Source organism: Seriola dumerili, unplaced genomic scaffold (assembly GCF_002260705.1).
Source record: "Seriola dumerili isolate Sdu_G_001 unplaced genomic scaffold, Sdu_1.0 BDQW01000129.1, whole genome shotgun sequence".
In the NCBI taxonomy this organism is placed as follows: Eukaryota; Metazoa; Chordata; class Actinopteri; order Carangiformes; family Carangidae; genus Seriola; species Seriola dumerili.
Genome location: NW_019174384.1, coordinates 409,580 through 434,974, shown reverse-complemented (window position 1 = coordinate 434,974; position 25,395 = coordinate 409,580). Strand labels below are relative to the sequence as shown.

At 41.4% G+C, this 25,395-nt stretch overlaps 1 protein-coding gene across 1 annotated transcript in view; it reads left to right on the top strand.

Moving 5' to 3' along the window:
- Positions 1 to 25,395, top strand: part of cdh7 (cadherin 7) — an 83,340-nt gene that overhangs the window by 12,609 nt on the left and 45,336 nt on the right. Inside the window, exon 2 of the mRNA XM_022748755.1 lies at positions 16,110 to 16,404. Within this exon, the coding sequence (XP_022604476.1) occupies positions 16,110 to 16,404 (295 nt within the window). The remainder of the gene's footprint in view (positions 1 to 16,109; positions 16,405 to 25,395) is intronic.

Here is a 25,395-nt window from a genome sequence, read left to right as displayed (position 1 = left end):
ACAACACATTCGGTTTTTTCCGCGGGCGGCAGATGAAATCAAAGTTGACTCGTTCTTGACAGCGAGGTTCCCAAGTGTCATGTGAGCGATTTGATGGAGCACTGTAGCCCATAATACCCCATATTTACACACAGAGGAAACACACAGCGCCTGCATGGACGTGCAGCTGTAGTGGCCACATGTTCAGGTCCAGGCTGGTGAATCAGAGGCTGTACTACCTGCACTGATGTGAGGCGTCTGTATTTGTTTGGTTTCAGGTATTTTATATTATTATTATAATATTATTATTATATTATTAGTGTATTAGTAAGTTCCAAGTCGGAGCTTTTAGAAAAATCTGAATGGAAGTTTTTAATTTGCATTTTCAATTCAAACACAAAGCGGTGGGCCGATGAACTACATTAGCGTCCTTTAGCATTGTGTTGGCGTGTTAGTGTCATCGCTAGCATGGCTAAACACACACAAAGACACACACATAAACACTTAATCTTCCACAAGCACTTCTAATTGACAACTTCTTGAAAGCGTCTCAGTGCGATCCCAAGCCCTAAATAATTTTCTGCACTGCTGATTTGCACGTGTCTGAGCAAATACGGCTGTAAGTGTTTGGAGGTTGAGCTCCTCCGAGGGCGCCTGTTTCTCAGCTGATGTGACTGATATATTGCTCCATTAACACACCAGCGTCTGGCTTATTGGCCCAGAGGATGAAGAAACTTCATGGGCTCATCAGAAAACCTCTTCACGCTTTAGCTATGACTTTTACTAAAGGCCACTTTCAATAAATGTCAGGCTCCAAACATTGGTAAACAGTTTTAGCTCTGATCAAATTTCAGAGGGGTGCTATACTCAGCGAGGTTGCCATGTCTGTAGGATTACAAGGGTTCCACTTTGGAAATGGCACATTAAACAAATGGAGCATTTCCCACTGGTGACGGCAGTATTTATTCCCACCACTGAGGAGGCCTGCCCTTTCACTTCACGTCCCGCTCATCCAAACGTTGAACTCCCCCCCCCACTCCCCCCTCCCCACACACACACACACATACACACACACACACACACTCCTCATCCTATCCCATCACCGACGAGGACTCGTCTCGGCCTGGTAACAAAGACCAGCTCGGGATGGGAAAAAGCAAGCTCACTCACATCTGATGAAATCTTCCTGCGGATCAAACTTTACGTCGCGTCTCACCTCCTCCAAATTTCCATAAAATTTAAATAAAAAGATTGCATCAGAGTTATGAGTGAGAAGTTTTCTCCTCCTCCTCCTGCCTTTGATGTCTACCTGTGATCCAACATTAGAATAGGTGTCATTTTTCCTTCAGGTCGACAGAAAGCAGCTCTATCGACAGAAAATACGAATGTTTTATCTAAATTTGTCTAATCTGATGTTAGTGTTGAATTACGGACTTAATATTCAGTACAACAGCAGAGTGTGGGGTTTTATTCGTATATCATTATTATAACTACTAGCAGTGATAGGCAGTGGTGGAGAATAATAGAGTGATCGTCAACAAATGTATGAAGAAATAGATAAATAAATAAGACTGGAATAAAAAAAGAAGAAAGAAGCATATCATAAAAATACAAACAAACTATATAACCATAAAACTGTGAAATGATCCAAAGCATGAAATGTTATTCCCTCAAATGTCTTGTTACCAAAGACTATTTTCATTTCACATCATTTCCCCCCAGTGACAGTTTGATAACACAGTTCAGTTTTTGTCTGTCACTCAGGATATATATTATTATTTTACATATTTTTTGGCTGCTGGTCTCCGTTAAAAAAAAAACGTTGATGTGGAAATCTTTCAGCAGATTTGGGAAAAATTAAACTCAACATTATGTTGTGACAGTGATTAATGACGAGGATGCTGTCGTATCGACGCTCTAGCTAACTGCTGATGTGAGCAAAGTAAAGCAGATGCTTTTACAAAGTGTTAAGGTCAGAAAACAAACTGGTACCAGTTTGGCTTCGGTTAGGGGGAAACTTTTTAGGGCTGCCAGAAACCAGAAGAGACCAGGACGTCCCAGAGAGACAGTTTTGTCTGTTAAGAGTCATAAATGGTTAAGTAATATCAGTCCCCAGTTTTAGAAACGGTGTGATTTATGGGTAATTATGAGGTGGTTATCTTTCTCCTGATCCACATCTCCAATATTTGGATTGTTCATTGCCCTTGTCGGTCATCTCCATCCATGTATTGTGGCTGACTAGCGCCTGAGAAGAGATTATTGATGTCACTGTCATCAGGCGGTCACCTTAGAGTGCTCCCAGCGATGAGTGCTCTTCACTGAACAGGTTTTTAATCAAAATAATGTGTGACAGACACCAACTGAAACCTGTTTGCTGTGGAGAGCCGGAGCGCATGTGAAAAACTAGAGTAAACAAACAATTATGCTTCCCCCAAGCATTCGAACAATGTATGAGTGACATGAAAACAGCGTTTGTCAAAATCAATCAAGAAAAAGAGCTTAGTGGAGAAATTCAAGTGATGATGGAGATAGTGTATGTGATCGTGTTGTTGTAATCATTTTTCTCTCCATGAATAAACCTTTTGTCTGTGATTTACAATATGTTTTCTTTGACAATAGGGATTATTTGTTGAGGCACAAGAACAAATTTCATCTCTGGACAACACAGTTGACGACAGGAGAGCGAATGTCAACATCAGCTCGGTCTGATTATTGAACATAATTGGGAAATTAGGCCACGTAGGGCGAATGTAAAAAATGGGAATTAATTAATAAATTAGTTTGTAAACGAGTTTCTTATGTCTGGATCCAAAAGGAATCTTCACACTTGGGCTGTATTTAAGCTAAATGCTAACATCAGCATGCTAACAGGGTTACAAATGATGAATTCTAACATGCTAATGCTATAAGACATTTACTGTCTTAGTTTAGCAACTTAGCATGCTAATACATGCTAATTAGCACTAAACAAAAAGTAGCAGAGGCTGGACAGAATCATGAATGTCTGAATCAGAAAGTCCAGTAGATGGTGGCAGTAAATCCAAATGCTGTTGAAAAGTTCTGCAAAAAAACAAAAAACAAAACATCAACCTCCATGGTGGCGCTAGAGGAAAAGTCAGGGGGATCGCCAAAGTGATGAGGATTCACCCTCTGAGGACGGTGAAGGTCTTCTGCAAAATTACACTCCAAACACTTGAGCGGTCGTCTGGACCAAAGACAGAGTGGAGTGACCGCCGTTGCCATTCGCTGAGCCGTCGGCCGGCATGAATAAAAAATGTGCTGGATGGATCCGTCATCCCTGCACAGATGAGTTCTGTGATTATCAACTACTTGAAGTGCCGTCCCCAAATCCCTTCCCACGCAGTTGCACACCACTTCACAGTTTAATTAACGCGACTGATGACTCTCAAGAGCGCCACGCAACCTCGCACGTGATCCCGTCGACCCCAAACCACCTGCAGGGGTTCAAATGTCTAGGAACCCTAAAACAGAAAATGCAGATGCACAAAAAAAAAAATATATATATATATATATATATATAACAAGACCTATATTTCTGCATTTATTCTGCATATGAAAAGTAGATCTGCAGTTTCATCCTCCAAAAAGCAGTTTTTAACAAAGCGCCAGGGCCTTTTTCATATGACAGCCAATGCGGAGCGGCTGCAAGACAGATGGAAAGCAGCCACTTTGGAAGGGGCTGTCATCTCTGTTGGCAGAGTGGAGTGCTTTATAAAGTTGTCGAACATTTTAACTTTTTTAAGAGGGAGACCACACAAAGTGGACTGTGAACTGCTGTTTTTTTTTTGTGCGCGGAGGAAGGAGTGTTATGGTTTTCACCTGACATGGTTGTCACATTACAGTAAGATCAAATGTGGGGAAAAACAAAGTGGAGAAGTTTGTAGTAGTTGCTTTTTTAACGTGGCGCTCTGCTGTGGTGATTCTGTGACTGCTGAACACCTTTTGTGAGTCACTTTTTTTTCTTTTTGCCACAATATGTGGTGGATAAACAATGTTTTCTATAGGGAGCCGAAATAAAAACCGTACTAACCGTACTCTGTCACATTTCTAATGTGAAAATATAGTCCATGGACTCCAGAATTCAATTTGAAAATCATGAAAAATTGCAGCCACAAATCACCATTAACATCAAGAATGAATCACTTCACTTTGACCTAGAGGGTATTGCTTCCTTAAAATTCACTTTTCCTGATATTCTTTCCACCTTTCAAGCTAAACTTTGATCTGACTCTGTATTCCCTCAAATAATAGAGATTTCTAGAGAAAAAGAAATAAACCATTCCAGCTTTTTCTATAGAAAACCTTCAGTATCGTCACAATGTTGACGGAAGAAATGCACAAAATGTCTGTATTTCTATATAATCTCATGTTTGACATAGATTTTCTTTTATGTTTTTCCTTTGCTTTCAGCTTGTCCACCAGACTCCATGTGTAAAAGTAATTTATTTTTCTTTTTGCCTCCATATAACCGCCATATGTATGGAGGAGTGCAGATGCTGTTTAAAGACCCGTCAGGCTGACTAACACCCACTTTGAAAAATGAAATGTTTAAGTGTCATTTTAAATTCATTCTGCTTTGGTTGCGTAAAATTTTAATTGTAATTCTTAACTTTTTATGTAGCATAAATTCTCATATAAAAACTGGTATTAAGTCTTCAACAATAACTGTTATAGCATTAGCTGGCACAAACAAATAAAGGGTGGGTAAATCAGACCATACGTCCACCTTCCTGCTCTGAGAGTCTGTTTTTAACAGAAACACTTGTTAATTCCAGATTCTCCACTTCTCTCTTTTTTAAATGTTATGCTGCCATCAGCACTTCCTGCTGATTTTTCACATTAAAAGCCTTCCAACAATGGGAAGGCAGGAATGTTCTCGTTGCACAAAACGTGCCGAGCAGGAAAAACAGAGAAAAGAAAAGGACTGGGATTAATTGGCGAATGTTAACGGTGTATCTGTTGGAGAAACTGCAGAGTGGCGAGTGTGATGTGACTGTTGTTGCATTGAGGGAATTAGTGCTGTGGAAATGTAGATAATACATAATTTATAAAGGCAACAGGTAAACATGGAGGAAGTTTTGTGTTTGCATTAACTGGGGCACAGGGTCTCTGTGCTTTTGCAGGTAAATAAAGCCACAGCCAACAAACATTTTAATATTCATATTACTTGTTTCTATACACACATATATATATATACATATACAGTATACGGTTGACAAATGAAAGGAAAACGAATGCAGATGCTTCTCTACAGGTGCACTGCATAGTATAATTAAGCAGTTAACATCCCATCATGCCTTTGGGCAGGTATAAAAATGCTGAGCAGGCCCGGTTGGTTACGATTTTGGGTCAATATGGCAAGAGGAAGAGATCTCTTTGAAAGGGACTGACAGCGTTTCAACTGGAGCAGTGACTAAAGTGACATCTGCATTCAGATCTATGGAAAAGACGTCACTAAGGAGGGTCGGACATTGTGATGCGACAGCGCTCATTTGATGAGGGCGAAGCTTGTGTATTAGAGAGATAGAGAGGGATTTTATAGTGGGGTGTCAGTGTGTATAAAACCAGTTCAGTGGTGCAGAAAACCATCAGCACTGGTCTACAGAGAGGTGGAAAAAGGCGATCTGGTCAGATGAGTCAACATATTCTCCACAAGGGGACGAGTTGCATGTGTGAGGGGAACCAGTGGCTCTGTTCTTCGTGCTGGACGGTTCGGCTCCTCTTGTCCCATTAGAGGGAAGTAAATCAATACAGAGTTGATGTGAGTGATCACCTGTATCCTGTGATGGCTCCTCTGCATTTTATAAGTCTTCGTATTTCTTACGTTCACTCCAATTATTTCCATTTTCCTATTACTGACCTTTAACTTACTCACTGTGATAAATAACATCAACTACTCTCCACAATAGGAAGTCCTCGGTGCAATTTTTTTATTATACATGAGATCTACCCCTACTAAAACATGTAAGCGCACTGATTAAATGTGTTATTCAAACACGGATAAGTCGACCAAAGTGCTCTGCAAACGCGGTAGATTGATTTTCAAGCTTTGCATTTTAAGTAGGCAATCACAACATTGGAATAAAATGTGTCAAATTGTCACGAATTCATCAGAAAATATTCATAATTCCCGACCTATAGGATCATAGTCGATGGGCTTTTTTTTTATTTTTTATTTTTATTTATTTTGGAGACACAGTGTTGCAGTGAATCCAGTGGATTGTGACTGTGAAATATCAGAGTTGGAGCTTGAAACTTTAAGCTTTTGGATATTTATAGCCGGCTGTGGCCTCTTGTGCTGAACTGTTTATCCTGCCAGTAGATAGTCCGTCTTTTTTGTCGTTTTAGGTTTTATGTTTCTATGTGTTTTTGTCATTGTGCACGTAAGCATTATCACCCAAACAGATTTCTCCAGTTTTATTGGAGCGTACTTTGCAGACGTAGCGATTAAAATCCTGAGACTGATGTCACTAAATGCTTTGTCCCTGTGTGTCGTCACGGCGATCCGATCTACATGTGAGAGTCAAAGTTTGGTTGAGTCTGTAGAAGAGTTCACTGACTGGTTTCCTCCAGTTTTTCATTGGTTCTGCTGCCTTTTAAAAGCATTCATGTTTACCCCAGAGAAATCAGAGAGATGAGTGACATGGTTTGATTTGAGTTGAAACCTGAGACAAAAGTTACTCATCAAATTTCCCCTGTTTGATTTGTTGGTTATGAGGCTGTTTTAAGCCCGTACTTGCTGTCGCACATCACTGAGGAGCTGAAATGCTGGTCCATAAGGAGGCTGTCGTATTTGACAACAAATTTCAATTTCAGAGAGTGCTGGTTATTCTGAAACAGGAGACGTGCGGGACGTCCGTGTGTGACGCTAACGAGAGACTTTAAGAGGCTTGACGGATGGAAGTAGTAGGAGGAAACCGGGGGATGGTTGTAACATTTGCCTGGATCTTGGAGCTCTTTTCAGCACAGTGTGTTCAAAATGTAACACAAACTAGTAACAAGTGTCGGCTGTTAACTGGTGCAGGTGTTATCTCTGCAACACAAACAGGAAACACAGGGTTTAGTCTCAATTCACCCCATAGTAACAACAATACAGGTTACAACTAACCCGGAGTCTTGTAGCTAACCAGGTGACCTTACAGCTAACAGCTAATTAACAGCTAGCATTAACAAATGTCACTAGCTTCACACTGATACAAACTTTAACCTTATATTTAGTAACGTTCATATCATCGGGATTTTTACAGATCATTTCCTCTTTGTTCAGCTTCTTGCGTCCCTGGGTATTTTGCTTCACTTGAACCTGCAGACAAGAGAGTTAATAACGATCCGTCCAGCATGTAATGATGATATCTTCCACTGACACCACCTGATATGGAAATACACTTTCCTCCTCACTGTTCACATTTTCATTTAGATCCATCCATCAGCGGGCCGTCAGCTCTCGCCCGTACAGAAACAACAGTCCTCACATCGATAGCATCTAAAGATCCTTTTTTCATTTTGTGACTAAAGAGCTTTGATTCACCCTCCAATAACACTTTGAAAGAGAAGCCTATTCCTGTCTTCCGTTTATGTTCATGTCTTTGATGAGGGCAGCTGAATGCCACACACACACACACACACACACACACACACACACACAAAATAAAAAAATAAAATAAAGTGAAAGCTTGCCCTGATTGCGAGCTTGATTACTTTCATTGATGTGGATGACAAATCGGCATGGTGGCAAAGCTGGCAAAGCACAGGAGGCAGCGGGGCATCAGGCTGAAAGGCCTGGGAAGCACTCCTGCATGTCTTTAATTAACATGTGTGTGTCAAGGGCAACTCCAAACATGATCGTACTGTGCTAAAGTAATTTAGGGAGCATTTTAGTCACATCTAAAATGCATTTAAAAGTTCCTGTTGGGCAGTAGATCAGCAGCTTTGATGAGATGGACACTTCACCTCGTGCCGTAAAATGTGTGTGTGTGTGTGTGTGTGTGTGTGTCTGTAGCTTTTTGTTCGGTGCATTGATGCTGCACTATTTATTGCATTCATGGTGGTACAGATGCAGCTGCTCAGTTCTTCTTTTCAACATCAGACAGTGAATCACAAGTGATACTTGTAATGCCCCCCCCCCCTTTTTTTTTTTACACACACACATATAAATATATACAGTATATCTGCTATCTCTCACTGTATCAAACAGTCATTAATCATTAATCAAAATATTCCTTATAAAACCTGAGATGTGGTCTGGTCTCCGGCAGCCTTTTTATTTTTTGGCTCTGTAACTTTTACCAGCAGCACAACTCGCAGGCTGCTCCATTGTTTTCTGCCAGATCGGATCGTTTCAGAAGCGGAGCCTCTTATGCACCGCAGGCTACGAGTACATTATGTTTCAGGGTTATATTAAGCACAGGCCAGCGCATGAATACATGTAACTGATACCCACGTTCATGTGAGTTTGATGATTTAATGTGACGGAGACATGAATGACTCATCTGATACGTTCTCGGTTTAAAAACTGAGTGTGTACGTACAGTTTTTGAGATCTTGACTAAAATTGTTCAGGTCTGTTTCTGTGAAATGAAATAACAACCCCCCCCAAACACACACACACACACACACACACACACACACACACAAAATAAGAGCCATTATCTCTTTGGTGTTATGATTCAGCCGGCAGGTTCAGATATTAGCTGCCTCCGTCTGATGGAGGCAAAGTGTATATGAATGACAGACAGGAATCGTCAGAAAAATAATAATTATTATTATTATTTCTGACTTTGATTGAAAGCATACACGTCAGAGAGAGAGCAGTGAACTCTGCTGAAAACTGCCTCTCTGCATTTTCATATTTATCCCCAAAAAAGATGTATCTGCACTCGCTTTGTACCTGCTGCCGCGCCGCCACACACACGTCTCTTTGTGCAGATCTAAGTCTATTAAACTGCCTTTTTGACAAATTTCTAATCAGCTTATTTGGGATAGAAAACAGAATTCCTCCTTATTCAATTTTGCTCAGTAAAAAAAATGTGTTGCTCTTTTGTTTGGAAAAGAAAAAGAGGCCACGATCGCTCCCTCCCGAGTTACAGCACTGAAAAACAGCCAGAAGTGTTTTTGCAGAACATGATGATGTCACAGTGGAGTCGACCCTTTGAAGCCTTGGATATAAAATGTCATCACTTCATTTTATAGTATATAGACAATTGAGTGATCGTGAACTTTGACCTTTGACCACCAAAATCGAAGGAGTTCATCCTTGAGTCCAAGTCGACTCTTTCGTGCTTTTCAAACTCTAGTGAGACACGTCACTACGAAACAGGAAGCTCCCGCTGTGTTCGGAGTTTCTCGTTGCCAACAACAAGAAGCAACCGTTAGCACTAGCCCCGCTAATAATAATAATAAGAAGAAGAAGAAGAAGAAGAAGGGGAGCAGCATGGAAGAGGCTGCAGGTGCCCCTATGTATTCAGAGGATGTATTTTGTTTCTGTGCATGGCTGAAAGCCTCGTTTCTATTGGCCAAACAATAATAACATTTCATCTGATTCTGACTGCTTTCACCTCGACTCCTTTAAGTGCTTCAGCTGCAGTTCCTATAAAGAAAAAAAAAAAAAGTTCATGTTTACACTTCTAATTTTCAGCATAATATTAAAATATTTCATTATTTTTAAGCCGCTTTTGCTAATTAATGTTTAATATTTTAACGTTGAATCATTTGAGAGTTGGGCACGTGCAGCAGAATCAGACTGGATGATGAACACGACCCCTCGGAGGTCTTGTAGAGTCCATGCCTCAGTGGGCCGGCGCTGTTTGCAACCAGCAGCATATTAAGCAGGTGGTCATGATGTTTTGGCTCATTAGTGTGTGTCAGCCTCATGTGGCACTAATCCAAACAAATACCACGATCACATGTCAGGTGGTTTTGTGTGTTTGTATGCATGCGTACGTGCGCATAATTTATGTCTGATTGTATTGGATGCGACAATAATAAACATTTTTTTTCAAAGCAAGCCGATAAAATCAGAAATAAAGAACACAAAGAGCATAAAACATTAGGAAGGGCTTAAGGGGTTAACAACCACACATGTTTTTATCAAAGGACGGAGAATAAGCAGAAACCTGTGTTTACAGATCCCATGCAACCGCACACCACTGCGTGATAGCTAACAGTTTCTCCATGGTGATTGCTAATTCCCCACCTCCCAGCTTGAAATGAAAGAGGAGAGGCTGAGCCACTGAGCCCCTCTCAGAGCTCAGCACCATGGCTACTCACCAGAACATGGCCGAGTGAATAGATGAAAAGCCAAGCATGTCGGGAGCTGATGTCAGTGACAGCTGCACTGAAGCCCACATCTACATTTTTAGCTCTTTCTTTTGTTTGCAGAGTGACCCGTCTTTGCCCCCCCCCGACCCCCCGACCCCCCGCCCCCTCCGCTCCCACTCCTTCATTCCAGCTTCATGTATGTGTTATTTAATGAGTCTAAGCTCCCTGCTGGCTTTACATATGGCGCATATTAGGTGTCCAATAATAACCTGGCGCAATCATGATTTCAGTGGGACTTGATTAATTAACCATGGTCTATGATTTATACCGTAGGAAGGATTGTTGTGTGCAGATTTTCTTCTATTTCTCAACAGGAAACAATATCAGCCCTTTATTCACGTTTTATTTTTGGCTTGTTTTTTTGTTTTTTTTGATACGTACTGCACTACCTTGCTTGTAGAGACCCCGTTAAGCCGCCCTGTTCGAGCTGCTGTGTGAAATTTCTTGAGGGCAATTGTTGATTAAGAGCTCCTCAGCAGCGGCAGAGGCTGTTTTAGTGTACTCCAGGATCCAGGATTGCTCACAGGTTGCCTCCAGGTATGGACCTTTGTGTCCATTTTGGATTGTGCACAGTCCGTTGAATAGAAGAAATTGTACTCTCCTCGAAAGAGAGAGAGAGAGATGCAAATACAGGGTTTGAGCTCTTTTATTTATGTTTATTTTTTTTGTCTTATTTGAAGCCGATATATTTTTCTATTTCCACTGTGGTACAGAGCCAAGTCGAATGGGCGTTGAGAGGAACAAAATAGAATTACACACCATCCAACATGAGTTTTCATGTAGCACAGAATGGCAAAAATGAAAATTCAACTGCGAGAACAATCTGAACACGTTGTGCAGTAGTTGTAGTGATAGGACAAGCATGTATCAGTGGGTTGTTATGGGTTCTTTTATGCTTTTTTACCCTTCTCCCTTGCTACAAGGTAAACAAGCAAACACAAAGCTAACAGGCGGGTCCCTGGAGAACCGCCTGCATACAAAGCGGTGATGAGTGTCAGCACTGATTTCAGAAGGGCTCGTGTTCAGATCCCGCCCCACCTTCACAATCCCTCGTAGTGCCTTTGAGCTACGCTGCCGCTGCCGCTGCGGCGCCGCGCTGCACGCTGTGCTACACTCACCTCAAGGGAAGCAGAGAAAAGAATTACAGAGGAGTATTTACATTTTTGCAAGTGAAGCAACTATGGTGTTGAGTAAAAAGTAATAAGAGTCGAAACTTCAAAAACCACCTGAAAATGAGCAGTGACGGTTTGAAAATGGGTTAGATTAATGAGAGGGGGAGGTATTTGACCAAGGCGTGCTTTTAATAAGCCCTGCCAAGCTATACATATTTGATGTGGTCTTCAGTGTTGATGAGATTTTAGAGACGGAACATATGAGGCCGGTCGCTGCGCTGTTGTGCGTCTTCCCGTACGGCCGGCCGGAGAGTGGGAAATGGAGCAAACCAAACAGTTCACTGAAAAGACCACATAGTGTGCTTGGCCCCCTGACCCGGGCCTGCATGCTTTGTGGCCTGTCAGCTTTGTCCTCCTTGTCCATGGCATTTACCGGAAACAAACCGCCACGGATGGCTTCCTCGGGATTAAATGTTGACTCTCCCTCTCTCTCTCTCTCTCTCTCTCTCTCCCTCCATGTGTACAGTCGTACCTCAAGTTTGCTCCTGACAGCGGGAGGTGGGTGAATAAACACGGTGAGCTCCACGAGAGATGTGGCATATGCATGCCGAGGCTTGAGGACACAACCAATGCAATCACCGTGCCCCTAACGTGGCATCCATCAGCCGGCTGATGGATTCCATTAATAAAAGACCTTTGGTGTTGTATCCTCTGTTCAGTATGTACTCCTTCAGCGCTACCAGTATAATATTGACCTAATCATTCTCCACCCCTGGAGCAAGCTCGGAACCTGAAATACCATTGTTATTTATCCCATAATGAGATGTTGACATTTACAGATAAATTGAAAGAAGAGTTTCAACAATAATCCCGTCTAACTACACTGTGTTATAGAAAGAAATGCTGTTCACGACTCTACTCAATAAACAACAAGAGGGGAGGGGGGGGGGGTACTTAATTGAAAAGCAGTGTTCACAGTTTGCTCAAACTCACTCATTTGTTCCATTTTGACAGTAAAAAAACAAAAAAAAAACAATCATAATGATAAAAAATAATTTAATTGCTCAAATATAATCTTCTCTGTGAACCATTTCCCCACAGTGTAATGCATTAGCTGTACTTTTTGTACTGGGTCAGGCGTGGTAAGGATATTAAAAATCATGCAGCGTCAGAGAGGGTACTGGCAAACCATCAGACGACTCTAGAAGCGAGAGGGCGGGTCTTTGCCCCCGACCGTTTTAATCAGCGGTACTTTGCTGCCGAGCTCAACCGAGGATCCGGCGAGTGGCAGGAAACACAGCAAAGACACAGCTAAACCCCCCCGCTGAACCCAAGTGACGAGTTGTCCGTGAGGAAGACCTGTCTGCAGATTTCGTTCTAAGCCGTAGTCGTGTCCCTGGCAGAGGTTAGAGGTAGTAGTTAGAGAGTGCAGGGAATCTAACCTGAGACGCAAAAGGCTCCGGCTGTTTTTCCCGGCTGTCACTGGTAACACGCGCCTCTTCAGTGTCACTCGCAGTTCAGGAAATCAGCGCCTCAGGCTCCTTTAGGAAACGTAGACCAGTCTGACAAAGAGATTCTGACTGAATGAACAAAAGATTTGGTTTTTATGTCTGGCTCTTGGAACAGTTGATCAGCCCCTTGCACGTCCGGGTTGCTTGTATTTTTCGTGAACTTGGAGAAGGTCTTAGGTGTCCTAGTGTTCCCCGAGGTTTTTCTGTCGGGTTGCTGGAGGAGTCTAAAGCGATGCAAAAACCTGTGATGATGCATTGTGTTTGTGATTTTCAGCAACTAAATTTCAAGCTAGAGAGTAGTCCAGTTTGGCAACTTGGAGTAACTATAAGGTCTCAACTGGGACTGTGTTTTTGCGTAAAACATTTCCAATCGCATCTTTTCTTCTGTTTTTGGCACATTTGGAAAGATTTGGCGTCATAAAGTTTTGGCAAAATATAAAAAGAATGCTACTCAACCCATGAAAACGGTTGTGTAATATCTTCCTCGGCTCTGGAGAGAGCTCTCCAAAGTGTCAGAAAGTAAACCCTGATGATGGAGGCAACGGATCAGATGAAAGATACTTTCCAGGATCCAGTGTTTTTGGAGCTTGACCCATGTTTGGGACTCAAAAGTCAGAATATTTTTGGCCTCTACAGCCTCAGCTTTGACAATTCTTTTTAATCTGTTCCTCGTGCATCCGTTCCAACTGAATGGAAGTGCACTACTTAATCACTAGAGTACCCCTTTAACTTTGCAATGTTTACACTGTGATTATTGGCGGCGTGTACTGATTATTTTGCAGAAACCATTTGTCTCAGTGCAACAGGCTGGAGAGAGCTTGGCTCGGGACTAAGTGGGGAAAGCAACGGAAAGAGCAATTTTGAACAGATAGACAGATGGAAATACTCAGCTCAGTCTTTCCTGATGCCACTGGTTTTGGAGGCAACAAGGCTCAAAACACTTAGTGGTAGACTGAGAACACCATCGAAGTGTGGATATTACAGTTTCAATTGAAGCTTTATTCTGTGCACATTTCACACCAAATATTGAGAATCATGAAAAGCATTCCCTGAAAAATATCCACTAAAAGCATGCTCTGCATGCTTCGCCTTTAATTGAGGTGTTTCGCTACGTTGGAGGTGATAGAGTAAAGACAGAAGCATGCACTCTGCTAAATGCTGACAATTAAAAACGGTCCATGTGTCCATCTTTAAATACCAACAACGGCCCTTCCCCTAAGATATGCGACAGTTTCTGTGTTCGCTCTGATGTGCAGCACATTGAAGGGATTGATGGCCATCAGACAGCTCTGACTTCAAACAGGATTATTCAAGGTTGGTTACTTGTCATGGTAATTTTAATGCTCCAAGAGCTTCGAGTGTTCTTTCTTTAGAGTTGTTCAAGGATTTTTTTTTTTTTGTACAGTCGTACTTTGAGTTGGGGTCTTAAAGTCATCTTTAAACTTGTGACTTGTTCCTCTGAGAATAAACCTCTGTCATAAGTGGAGGGTTGTTATAGTGACTACAAAGGATCGCTGATGAAGAACGTCGCTTGTCTGACTTCTTGTATGTTTTTCTATGGATCATTATAACAACTTCTATTAATATTTGTTGCCTCTTGTAGCTACTCGAAGAAAACGTGAGTTTCATAGTTGAATTGAAGATATGAACTTGTGTGCCACCAGTTTGAGAGACGGATGGTTTATATGACCATAAGAAAAAAGTATTTGATGTGACGACATAGCTCTTGGCACATGACCTCACCTTGCTATCAGTAGTGGGTGCACTTCAAGCTTTACACTTTACACACTGGCTGCTGTTAATGGCAATGACAGGGAAACTGGTGAAGGTATTTGAGCTTTGATATACAGATTTCATTTAACACAGTGTGTCATTGAGATATTGCACAGAGAACATTCACATCTATAAAACCATCTGTGCTCCTTTTTATTCCAAAGGGCAGAAAACGGATGAAAAGAAGTGCAACATGGAACACTGAGTCTGGCTTCAACTCAACAGAGCATTCACTCGCCGCCATTGAAATGGTGGTTTTTAAATATTGGATTTTTCACTACCTAAGATGTGACTACACCTGACATCAGAATCTTTTAAGCAAAGGGGTCAAACGCAGGCATCAATAGAGCGTTCCCACCAGGGGCGGATGTATAATATTCCCTGGTGCATCTTTATTAATCTCCGACTGCCACTGGGGGTTTGGAGCCTTCAGCCGAGCTGCCCCTTCGCTCCAGCTTTCAAAACCCCCTTCCTCAAAACACACCTCTTCAAACTTGCCTATTCTCCAACACTGCAATCGTATTCATGTCTATGCAGTCGTATTTATTCTAATTTATTTTGTATTCTATGCTTCGTACTTGCTGTTTTATCTCTTCCTGTTGTACGATGTCCTTGAGTGCCTTGAGAGATGCCTATAAATAAAATGTATTTTTATTATTACTAGTAATTTGCAAGATTTGCAATAAAACTCATTTTACCTTCACATTACTTAGGGTTTATTAGAAAACTTGAAACACGTAGGCTTGGTGAATCATTCATCATTGTTTTATTGACTGTGCTTTTATTTTTTTTTTTTTAAAGTGAGATGAGCTAGTTATTGCTGGAGGTTTTTAATGGAAAAATTGTCTGTTTGATCATTTGTAATGACAGTTACATCAGTTAACAAATCACAGTGGCATTGCAGTAAGTGGCAGCATTTCATTTCATGCCATTATTTGTATCCAAATGCAAATCGTGATGGGATTTTGTAGCAAAATTCATTCATGCATAAACGGTGCATGTTTTGATCTTTTGATCCAGTTCGGATGTTTGTCTGCTTCACATGCTGTGTGTCGTTTTTTATGCACATGGTGTAAATATTTAATATTTTATACAGCATTTACATATTTTAGTAGTATTTAATATATTTATAGATTATGTTAAATAAGAAGAGTGACGAGAAATGCATTAAAATACAACCGAGTTTAAATTCCAGTTCAATCAGTTTGGCTTGTTGTCTGTGAACCACCTCATTTGTAAAATCATTATTTAATAATTGCTCGTGGAACAGAGCTTTGAGACAGAAGCCCTGAAGCCATTCTTTATTAAGTCCAGCACCGCCGCTTCAATTTTAAGGTTATTCTTGTTCCAGTAGATTATTTACGACATTTATGATGTTTTTCTTTTCTTCCAACAGCTACACTCAGATGTGGACAAAGGAGACGGCAAAGTGAAGTACGTGCTCTCCGGAGAGGGCGCCACCTCCATCTTCACCATTGATGAGAACACGGGAGACATCCATGCCACAAAGAGGCTTGACCGGGAGGCACAGGCCTACTACACCCTGCAGGCTCAAGCTGTAGACCGACTCACTAATTTACCTGTGGAGCCCAAGTCTGAATTCGTGGTCAAGGTCCAGGACATCAATGATAATGAGCCTAAGTTTCTCGATGGACCGTACTTGGCAGGGGTACCAGAGATGTCACCCTTAGGTAAGCCGTAAATATAACCCCCTAACAACTCTCCCTTTTTTTACTCCTTTATGTTCTCCATCCTCCACGTTTTCCTCTCTTCCAGCTCTCTCTCACACACTCTTGACTTTCCCTTTGACTTGCCCTCGCTCCTACACCTGCATTTGATAATTTTCCACCTCACTGAATTTGTCTTCATCTCTCTCAGTCTTTAGGTCACGGGGGGGGAAAACGGGAAGTTTGCAATATTAATTTGAATCCAGGGTGTTCGCTTTGTAAGACACAATACGTGCTAATCGCGTTGGGCGCAGTTTAAAACTTCATGAAGTTCCTCTCGAACATGAGCTCCATATCAATTGAGGTCCAGGTTAAACTACTCGGGTTTAGTTATCCCTTAGCCAGACTATGCAGGTTTATTGGCTTCTTTGTACTTTTCACCAATATGCATATTACTAAGACCATGGACATTTCTCCTCTTGAAGTCTTTGAGCTTTTAAATACCTTTGATTTAGTTTTTTTGAAAGCACGATGATTTACAAAAAGTGGGCTTCTAAAATGCCCTTGGAACTTTTGACAAGGCAAAGCAACTGTAGCACATTTAGTAACTCAAAGTGCTTCACTAAAGACATTGTGAGTAACATAACAGAAGTCAAAAAACACGAAATGAAAGAAATCAGTCAATGCTTGAAGCAAAACCCGAAATCTAATCATGAGCAATGATGAATAAAGAAGTTTTTTAGCCTTGGTTTTAAAGTAGTACGTCTCAAATCTTCTGGAGAAGTTCACTTTTAAGATACGAAAGCTGCTTCATCACATACTTTTTTAAATCGAAGTATAAGCAGGCGAGTGGCAGACAATCTGGGATAGCTGGAGGGTTTATAATGGGTGGAAATCAGATATATTCAGCGCTTGAAACATAAAGGAGGCTGTAAACAATAAGGAGTTATTTATCAAGTCCAGTACTCTTCTTCATATGTGCTGTTCGACTGTTTAACAAGTTTAATAAAAAAACGCCCCCTGAAGCTGTTTATGGAGGGCTATCCTCTAAATTGTGTGATGACATAGTCAGTCATTTACATCATTTACAATAAGAAAGTCACTGGAATAAAGTAGCTTCCCCTCAAGTGTATTTGCAATCGCCGTTTGTAAGACTGTAGCCGTGCTAGCAGCTCTGTGAGGCTGTATACTGAGGTACAGTAGCGCTCTTAGCCAAAGGTTAAAGTCAGCATGCTAACATGCTCATGTTTAGCCGCTATAATGTTCACCGTCTTAGTTTAGAATGTTAGCATGCTAACATTCGCTAATTAGCGGTAGCCTTAACGCAGAGTACAGCTGGAATCCGGTGATAGACAAGGATTGGGCAAATCAAAATTTTGACCTCCTGATGGCGCTAAATTTAGTAATCAGATTACAAAAATTACAATTATTACAATTTTATTAAAGCTAAGTAGTTGTATTATGTGTGTATGTGTGTATGTAGTTATATTTCAGTCCTAAAGTGGTGGACCAATCAGCCAACAGGCAACATCGCCATACTGCAGCTAAAAACATGATACAGCCTAATTTACTTGTCCAAAGGACTGAACGGGTCATATTTCATTGATCACATTAGCATTCATTGCTGCAGATATTTCTTGTACCTGCCTGTTTTAAATGCGCTCCTGGAGGAAGTCACCCTATCAGACTGTGTCTTTAAACCACCTGCATGGTCAAGATTTCCTTCCCAAGGTTTTGAACGGGTCACGCTCACGCTCAAAATGTGAGTAAATGCAAATGAGAGACAACAACATCCCGAGGCCTTTCAAGTTAGGAGCAGGTGTATTAGGAGCACAGCTGGAATGAGAAAGAGTGACCTCCATAGTGATAAGCCACGGTCTGTGTGCGCTTTATATAGACCTTCACATGGCACTTAAACCATTTTATCAGTTTACCAAAGCTGGTTTGGGTTGTTTTTGAGGGTTTGTTTTTTTCTTTCCAAGCATGACTTTGATATCACAGAAGTAAAACTCTACATTTTGGTCATCAAGAAATGGGTAGTGCTGAGCATAAAAATGCTTTCAACATGCTGTTTCATGGTGGTTTCAGTCAGCCAGACTCAGTGTATTGTAACGTGGAGTGATGCATCTTAATTTACATATTTATCACCTCACATATGCCAGCGCAGACCTCTAGGCTTAGAACTGTTGATGAATGACGAATGTTTAAAAACTGAGTCAAGCAAACTTAAGGTCTGAATCAGCCTTCCAGGGCCACAGGCACTCTCTCCACAAATTGGACTCAGAGTTCACGCTGGCCGGTACTTTCAGGTACCTGCCTGCTGAAAGTGTGTCCGAAAAAATGTGTGATACAGACAAATACATTTCTATCCATCCATTATCTTGCCACTTCACAGTGGCAGCACAGTGAGCAGAGCAGCGCAGACATCCTTAACGTCCTCCAGCCTCTCCTAGGGGTTCCCAGGGCGCTCCAAGGCATGCTGGGAGCTGTGGTCTAATCACAAGTGAGCTGTGACTGATGGGATGGAGACAGAAATAAACTTGGCTGTCAATACGGAAATACAGGGAAAAAAAAAAAAAATAAGGGGTGATATTATGGCCTTTTCATTGGATTTAAAAAACACAAGCAGAAAGTTGGAGATAACTTCAGACCAAGAAATTACTTCATGCGAATGATGAATCACATTTATTTTCTCTTGAGGTGTTCCAGTTATTGATTATTTCGTAAAACTTTTGCAGGGCATGAACTTTCGCGGTCGTAAATGCGGTGGCACGTTGCATCCTCTGAGAGAGAGAGAGAAGAGGAAATAAAACATATACCATTTCCAATATTTGATACGGATCTTGTGCACAAACAGGAATTAACTGTGCCAGGCGCCGCAATCTGCAGTCAGTATAATAGTTCATTATCAGAATCGGGGCCTCGCAATCAGTCCTCTCAGGATGTTGAAAAGATGTAGATTTGCTGCTCAAAGGATGTCAAATTCATTACACAATCAGCATTACTTTATTAAAATATGCAAGAGAAGGGTGTAATTAGAAAGTAGTTGAGAATTACTTTAAAGAGTAACTGAAGAATATATCCATTTTTTTTTTTTTTTTAAGTTAATGAATTAAATGTACATCCACTTTATTATATTATCAGCATATTCTTGTCTCTAGGGTAAATTCCTTTTTTATTTTTTTTAGAGAGAAAATTGAATTAAAACCAAAAGTCTGTGATGTTGCCTTGCAGTCTTTGGCATCACCCTGAATGTATAAAACTTCATTTACATCTCGTAGCTGTCTTTGTGATTTTAAAAGGAGAGCTTGAGGGACACAGTGTCTGTGGTAACATGGTAACTAGGGGAAGGTGGAAGGGTGAGATCTGGATTTTAATGCATTTTTGTCCAATATGAAGTTAAAACCGGGGGGTGTTACTTACCTCTTTAAAACCGGCAACAAGTTGTGAACGTGACGCTGCCAAATTATCACCTTTTTTAAGCTGATGTAGCTGATTGCGACGGAGCATTAGGACTCAGTGTGTCATGGCACCTGAGATGTTGATCTGCGCTGACTCCTGAGGGAAATATGGTTCTGTAGCTGGTAAATGCTCCACTGTGGTTCAACTTTGTCTGTCGAAGGAAAACGGCTGCCTGCTGCAGTCGGAAAAAGACACAGAGATTGTATGAAGCTCTGTGGAGCTGAGGGGAGCAGGGGAATCCTCTGAGGGATTGATCCCCTCTCACATATAGTGAGTACGTGATCGATTGTTAAAATAAATCTTTTTTATCATAAACGCTTTAAGTTTCAGGGCTCTGCCGACAAAGTATCTGCACATCGCACTTTCCATAAACACTGCGCCTCTGCATCGCATCAATACCTCAAACGCGCGTGGCAGCGTACAGATGGAAATGACTGAGTACAAAGGTGTTGGTGGCTTTTTTAGAACCTTCAAAGTCAAAAATGAAGATTTCAGCAGGCGTACAGTGGGAGTGGGAGTCGTTCCAACGGAAGCAGCGCTTTGCTTACAACACAGGCGCCGAGATCTCTGAAGGATTACACAGCCGCCTGTCAACGGGGGGTACAGAGCTCAGGCTTAAGGAACCAGAGGATTAGAGTACAAGGGCTCGGAGTCTCGTGTCCAACCCGAGATAAGACAGCAACTCGGTACATCAACCACAGGAGGAATGCGTTCACACCACGAGCGCAGAGATGCAGGGTCACCCCTCGCCACTTTATTTACTGCGCCAGCTCCTGCGAGGGTCTTCATCACAAGTTGTGAGAACAACAGGAGAATAATGCATCGCCTCCCTTTGTAAATATCTGCTCAAAGCAATTATCAATGCAGTAAAGAACAGGGAAGGGTCAAGCACCCCCTGTCCTCAATAATTCCTTTATAGATGTCTTTAAATCATTAATGGTCACAGCTCTGCGCCGCTGATGAATGGGTTCAATTTAGAGGAAATCATGAATTTAATTAATTAAAGTAATTAGAGGCAGTGCTCGTCCATACACATGGAGACCTTATGGCCCGGGGATCTCTGAAGGCTTTTGTCTTAATCACGGCAGGGACGTCAAATAAAAGACAAGAGAGCTCGAGGACAGTTGGAGGTGTGACAATCTCCGAGCCTTGGCTCTGTCCCGCTGCACAGCGAAGGGGCCAAAGGAGCAGTTTGAGGTCTCATTACAAGCATAGAGAATGTAATGTCAACTCAAGGCCACAGCTCTTGAATTTACTACTCACCAGTCCTATAGCCAGCTGTCATTGTTCCTGTCTAATTCATGAGAGCGGAGATCAAGGATGGGATAGTTTTAAAGAGAGTCCATTGAAATTATTTTTTCTGATCACAACTGGAGCTTTTGGTTTCATATTGATTCTACTGTACGCAATCGAATTGGACTACATGATCATTTTCTGTCATCCCTATTTACGTACATGCGTTACGTGCTACTGACACCATATGAGAGTGTGACAAAGAAGATTACATGGAGGCAACAGTCATATTACAGTGCACTTTACAGGTGTACCTAATAAAGTGGGCACTGAGATGCTCTGTCCAAAAAAAAAAAAAAACCCCAGACACACAGAAAACAGCAGGAAGCTGCTAACTTTCTTTGAAAGTTTTGTAATTCACTTTTTTTGCTTGGCGGCTGCAAATGAATGTGAATTGAACTCGAAGCAATAATCCCTGCTTATCTGAAACAGTGGGGAGCAGGTGTGAATGTGCATGAATATAATCAACTTAATCAGCGTCGCCTTCTTTGAATACTCATGAAGGCATTGTGAAATTACTGGGCTTAAATGAAATGTTTTAATATTGATTTTTTTATTTTATTTTTTATTTTAAAATATATGTACGTTCAGATTTCCAAGTCGCCGGTTTGGTTTCGAAATTGAATCACCTTTTGCCACATGAAGAATGATTTCTATCTCTACATGAAGAAGATGTGCAAAATACATGCGGTCTGTGTTCATATATACGAGTTACATGGGAGCGTATCTGCATTGTGAGTGTGCACTCAGAAATGCATATTGCACCTGACAGTCGGATGCAGCCTTTATATGAAAGTGCCTGAAGAATACCTGTCTCCCATTCAGATTAAGCATGCCACATTTATTTTCATTACTGGCAGATGACAGTTGCTCACCCAAGATACGGAATTGATTAGGAAACCTGTTTTGTACACAGCTGCGGGGGAATAAATAAAAAATGCGAAGATCTGATCCATCACGTCAATGAAGATGGACAAATATTGAAGGGACACCGACAGGGCAAATTGAGTAGCAGATGACAGCCTCGTGGAGCAGAAAGAATCTATTCAAATTTCAGATTGTTCATCAGCTTTTTATTTTTTCTTGACATCCAGCTCAGCCGCCTGGTATTACCTTTCATTCTGACATTATTGTAAGAACAGGATGTTTGTTGGGGGGGGGGGGGGGGGGGGGGGGAAACCTGTAGAAAAACAGTTCAAAAACAAACCTTTTAAAAATGCATGCTGCAGCCGAGTCCATATTGAATGTTAATTTACAGCCTCGTCCACTGCGCCTTGTGTGGAGTGGTTTTAACTATCAACCTGTAATAGAGATTTAGATGTCCCCTGAGTTCTCTTTCATACAGTCATCCTTTGACCTTGGTGTTTTAAACTACCTGTAATATAACCTGTCATGACTAAGAGGTGATGATATAATCTAGGTGTCCTTCTACAACCAGCCTGGTGATAACTTCTCCAGCTCCACCAAGCTTTTCTCTTTTCTTTTTTTTTTTTTCTCCATTATATTGTTCTCATCCAGGGCCAGAGCCTGTTAATTCTGCTTTACAGCCAGAATGGAGGACTCTAATCTTCAATTTCCATGATCACTTCATTCTGTAAAAAGCCTGTAAAGTATATCTCATGTTAGAAAGTGAGATTTTTATTAGGATGTTTGCTTCAAAGTAAAATATCACCAACTTGTAAGACGGCACTTTCCTGTCAGATGCTACAATATGAGGCCGAGCCGAGCCAGATACAGTACTGTATGTGCTGCTGGCCGTTAAAGTGAAATATTCAGGCATGAGCCAGTTATTCATCCGAACACGTGGAAACGACACACTCGTGGAAAATGGTGTTTCTTCATCTCCAAGGTTATTTCAACAATGTCTATTGTTGGTGATTTCACCGCTGCCGAGCGTGAGACTGCAGAAGGCGTCAGCTTTAAGACCGCCGCTGACGCACAGTCTCACAGCAGAAAATCTCCTGCTCTATAACGGTTGTTTTTGATCATTTAAAATTTTATTACATGCCTTTTCCGCTTTATTATCGTATAGATATAAATTCTTTGATTACTTTGCCTGGGTAAAAAACAAAAACCAGATCTGTTACCGCCATAATGAATGACCTATTGAAATTAATTGGCACTGATTGTTGCTGATTATGTTTTCTCTGTGAAATCTTCAAACGCTCCTCTGCTTTACCTTCCAAGCCACGGCTGTCAGCTCAAGTCACATCACACGCGTTCAGTCGGCACACTTAAAGAGAAATGCATAAGGAGTCATGTCTGATGTCTTCTTCTCTGCCTCGGAGGGAGAGTGGGAGAGGACAATACTCTCCACCGCACGCAGAAACAACAGTTGTCAGTTGTCAGCAGAGTTCTCAGTCGAGTTTGAAAACAAATTTCCTCCTTGTAAGCTGGAGGGAAGTTTGGGGATTTGGGGGGGGTGGAGGGATGGAGGGGTGGAGGGGGTGGGGGGCACTACTGGCTACTAAACCAAAATCAAGCTTTATATGTTGGGTTTTATAACTTTATCTGCAGCACTCGCTGCATAATGTCAGAGTCCCCCTGAGTCCAAGGTGATATAACTAATATTTCTCCAGTCCAACAGAAAGTAAAACATCAGTCAGATTCCTTCACTTTCTATCAAACCTTGGCTGCTGTTGTTTACTGTTCTTTATTTTGTCAGTTAGTATTATAGCTAACTGATGTGCCCATTATATAACACTAGCATATTGATTTGGACATTATTTTCTAATAATTAGTTTGTTTATTATTTAACATGGACCGTACAGACAAACACTGTCAAGCCATGCGACAGATCTAATGTGTGTAGCTAGCTGAAGCTAATTAGCTGCCCCGATCCCTGGGTTGGCTTTTAAATCTTGAGACGCGCCAGGAATCCAAGCGATCGTCCCAGAACCAGATCGTAGATCGTTGATCACGTGATTAATCGGCCGCGTTGACCCTGCTCAAACTGCACGTCAAACGACAACCAATCAAAACCAAAATGACCAAGTCAGGACTCTGACCCGTATCTGCCGCGGTGTTGGTGTTTGCAAACTGTTGAGGGGTGAAAAGAATCTTCAGCATTCTGAAGGATGGGAGTTGCTATGGAGATGAAGTGAAGTGGCAACTTTGTAGCCCCCCCCCCCCCCCCCCGAGACAAGAACTGACCAATGAGAGAAAAGAACAACAACCCCAGTCTCTCACATTAATTTCAGGCTCATTGTTTCCTTTTTGGATTTATAGTTTGCACTGTTTTAGGTTAAATTCATTCATCAATTCATTTCCACTCCTCTAAAAGCAACACTTCATTAAACCAGATGATCTGCCTATCACCAACCAGGATTCAACAGAGCATCCCAAACAAACAGCACTTAACATGTTTGTGCTGTAATACTGCAAACCCGCCTCTCGCCCTCAGAAAATCATTTTGTTTTCATGGTTACAGTTTTCCCCTCCGCAGATCGAATTCCTCTCCAGAAGCACTTTGTGGGCCTCTTAATCAGTAACTGGGTGGGTTACCATCTGCTCATGTTAACAAAGATTTTAACTAGGAAATTAAATAGTAAAGAGTTGTTTTCCCAACTGTGTCTTTTTCTCAAACTTTGTATCATAAAATTATTTTTGTTGTTGAACTACAACACAAAGATATGACATCGCTGGAGGACGAATTCAAACTCTTTGACTCTTCTGAAACCAAAAAAAAAGAAACCAAAGTTGCAGTACTGGGATCAGTGATGATATGACATCCATAATAATTTAGCTTTGTCTTTTTCGGTGGGGGTGAAGTGCCTCTTTAACATGCACAGATGGGTTGCACAACCCATTTGGCTGCTGAATTAGAATCAACAGATTGAAGGTACCGGAGAAGATGCTGCTAACTGATCTGTGGGAGGCGAATGGGAGCAACGGCAACAAAATGATCTCTAAAGGCAAAGAGTTACACTTTAATCTTGCAGCAGAATCACCGCAAATGATGTGCAACTGAAACTGTTATTTGTTTCCCAGCATTTGAGGCCAGCGCACAGAACATGTCAGATCTTTTGGTGCTGTTGGTTTCAGTAAAAAAAAAACTGCTTTAAACTCAGATATTTTATATAAAAATGAAAACAGTACAAAACAAGCAAACAACAGCACTCCCAACAAAGGAAGGCTAATGACTAATGAGATTCTTTCCCTCTTCAAAAGTTACATTTTCATTGTCTTTTTTCCCTCCCCCCCCTTTTCAAGTAGAATTTGTCACACACTCGGCTGGTATGATGACTATGTCCACATTTA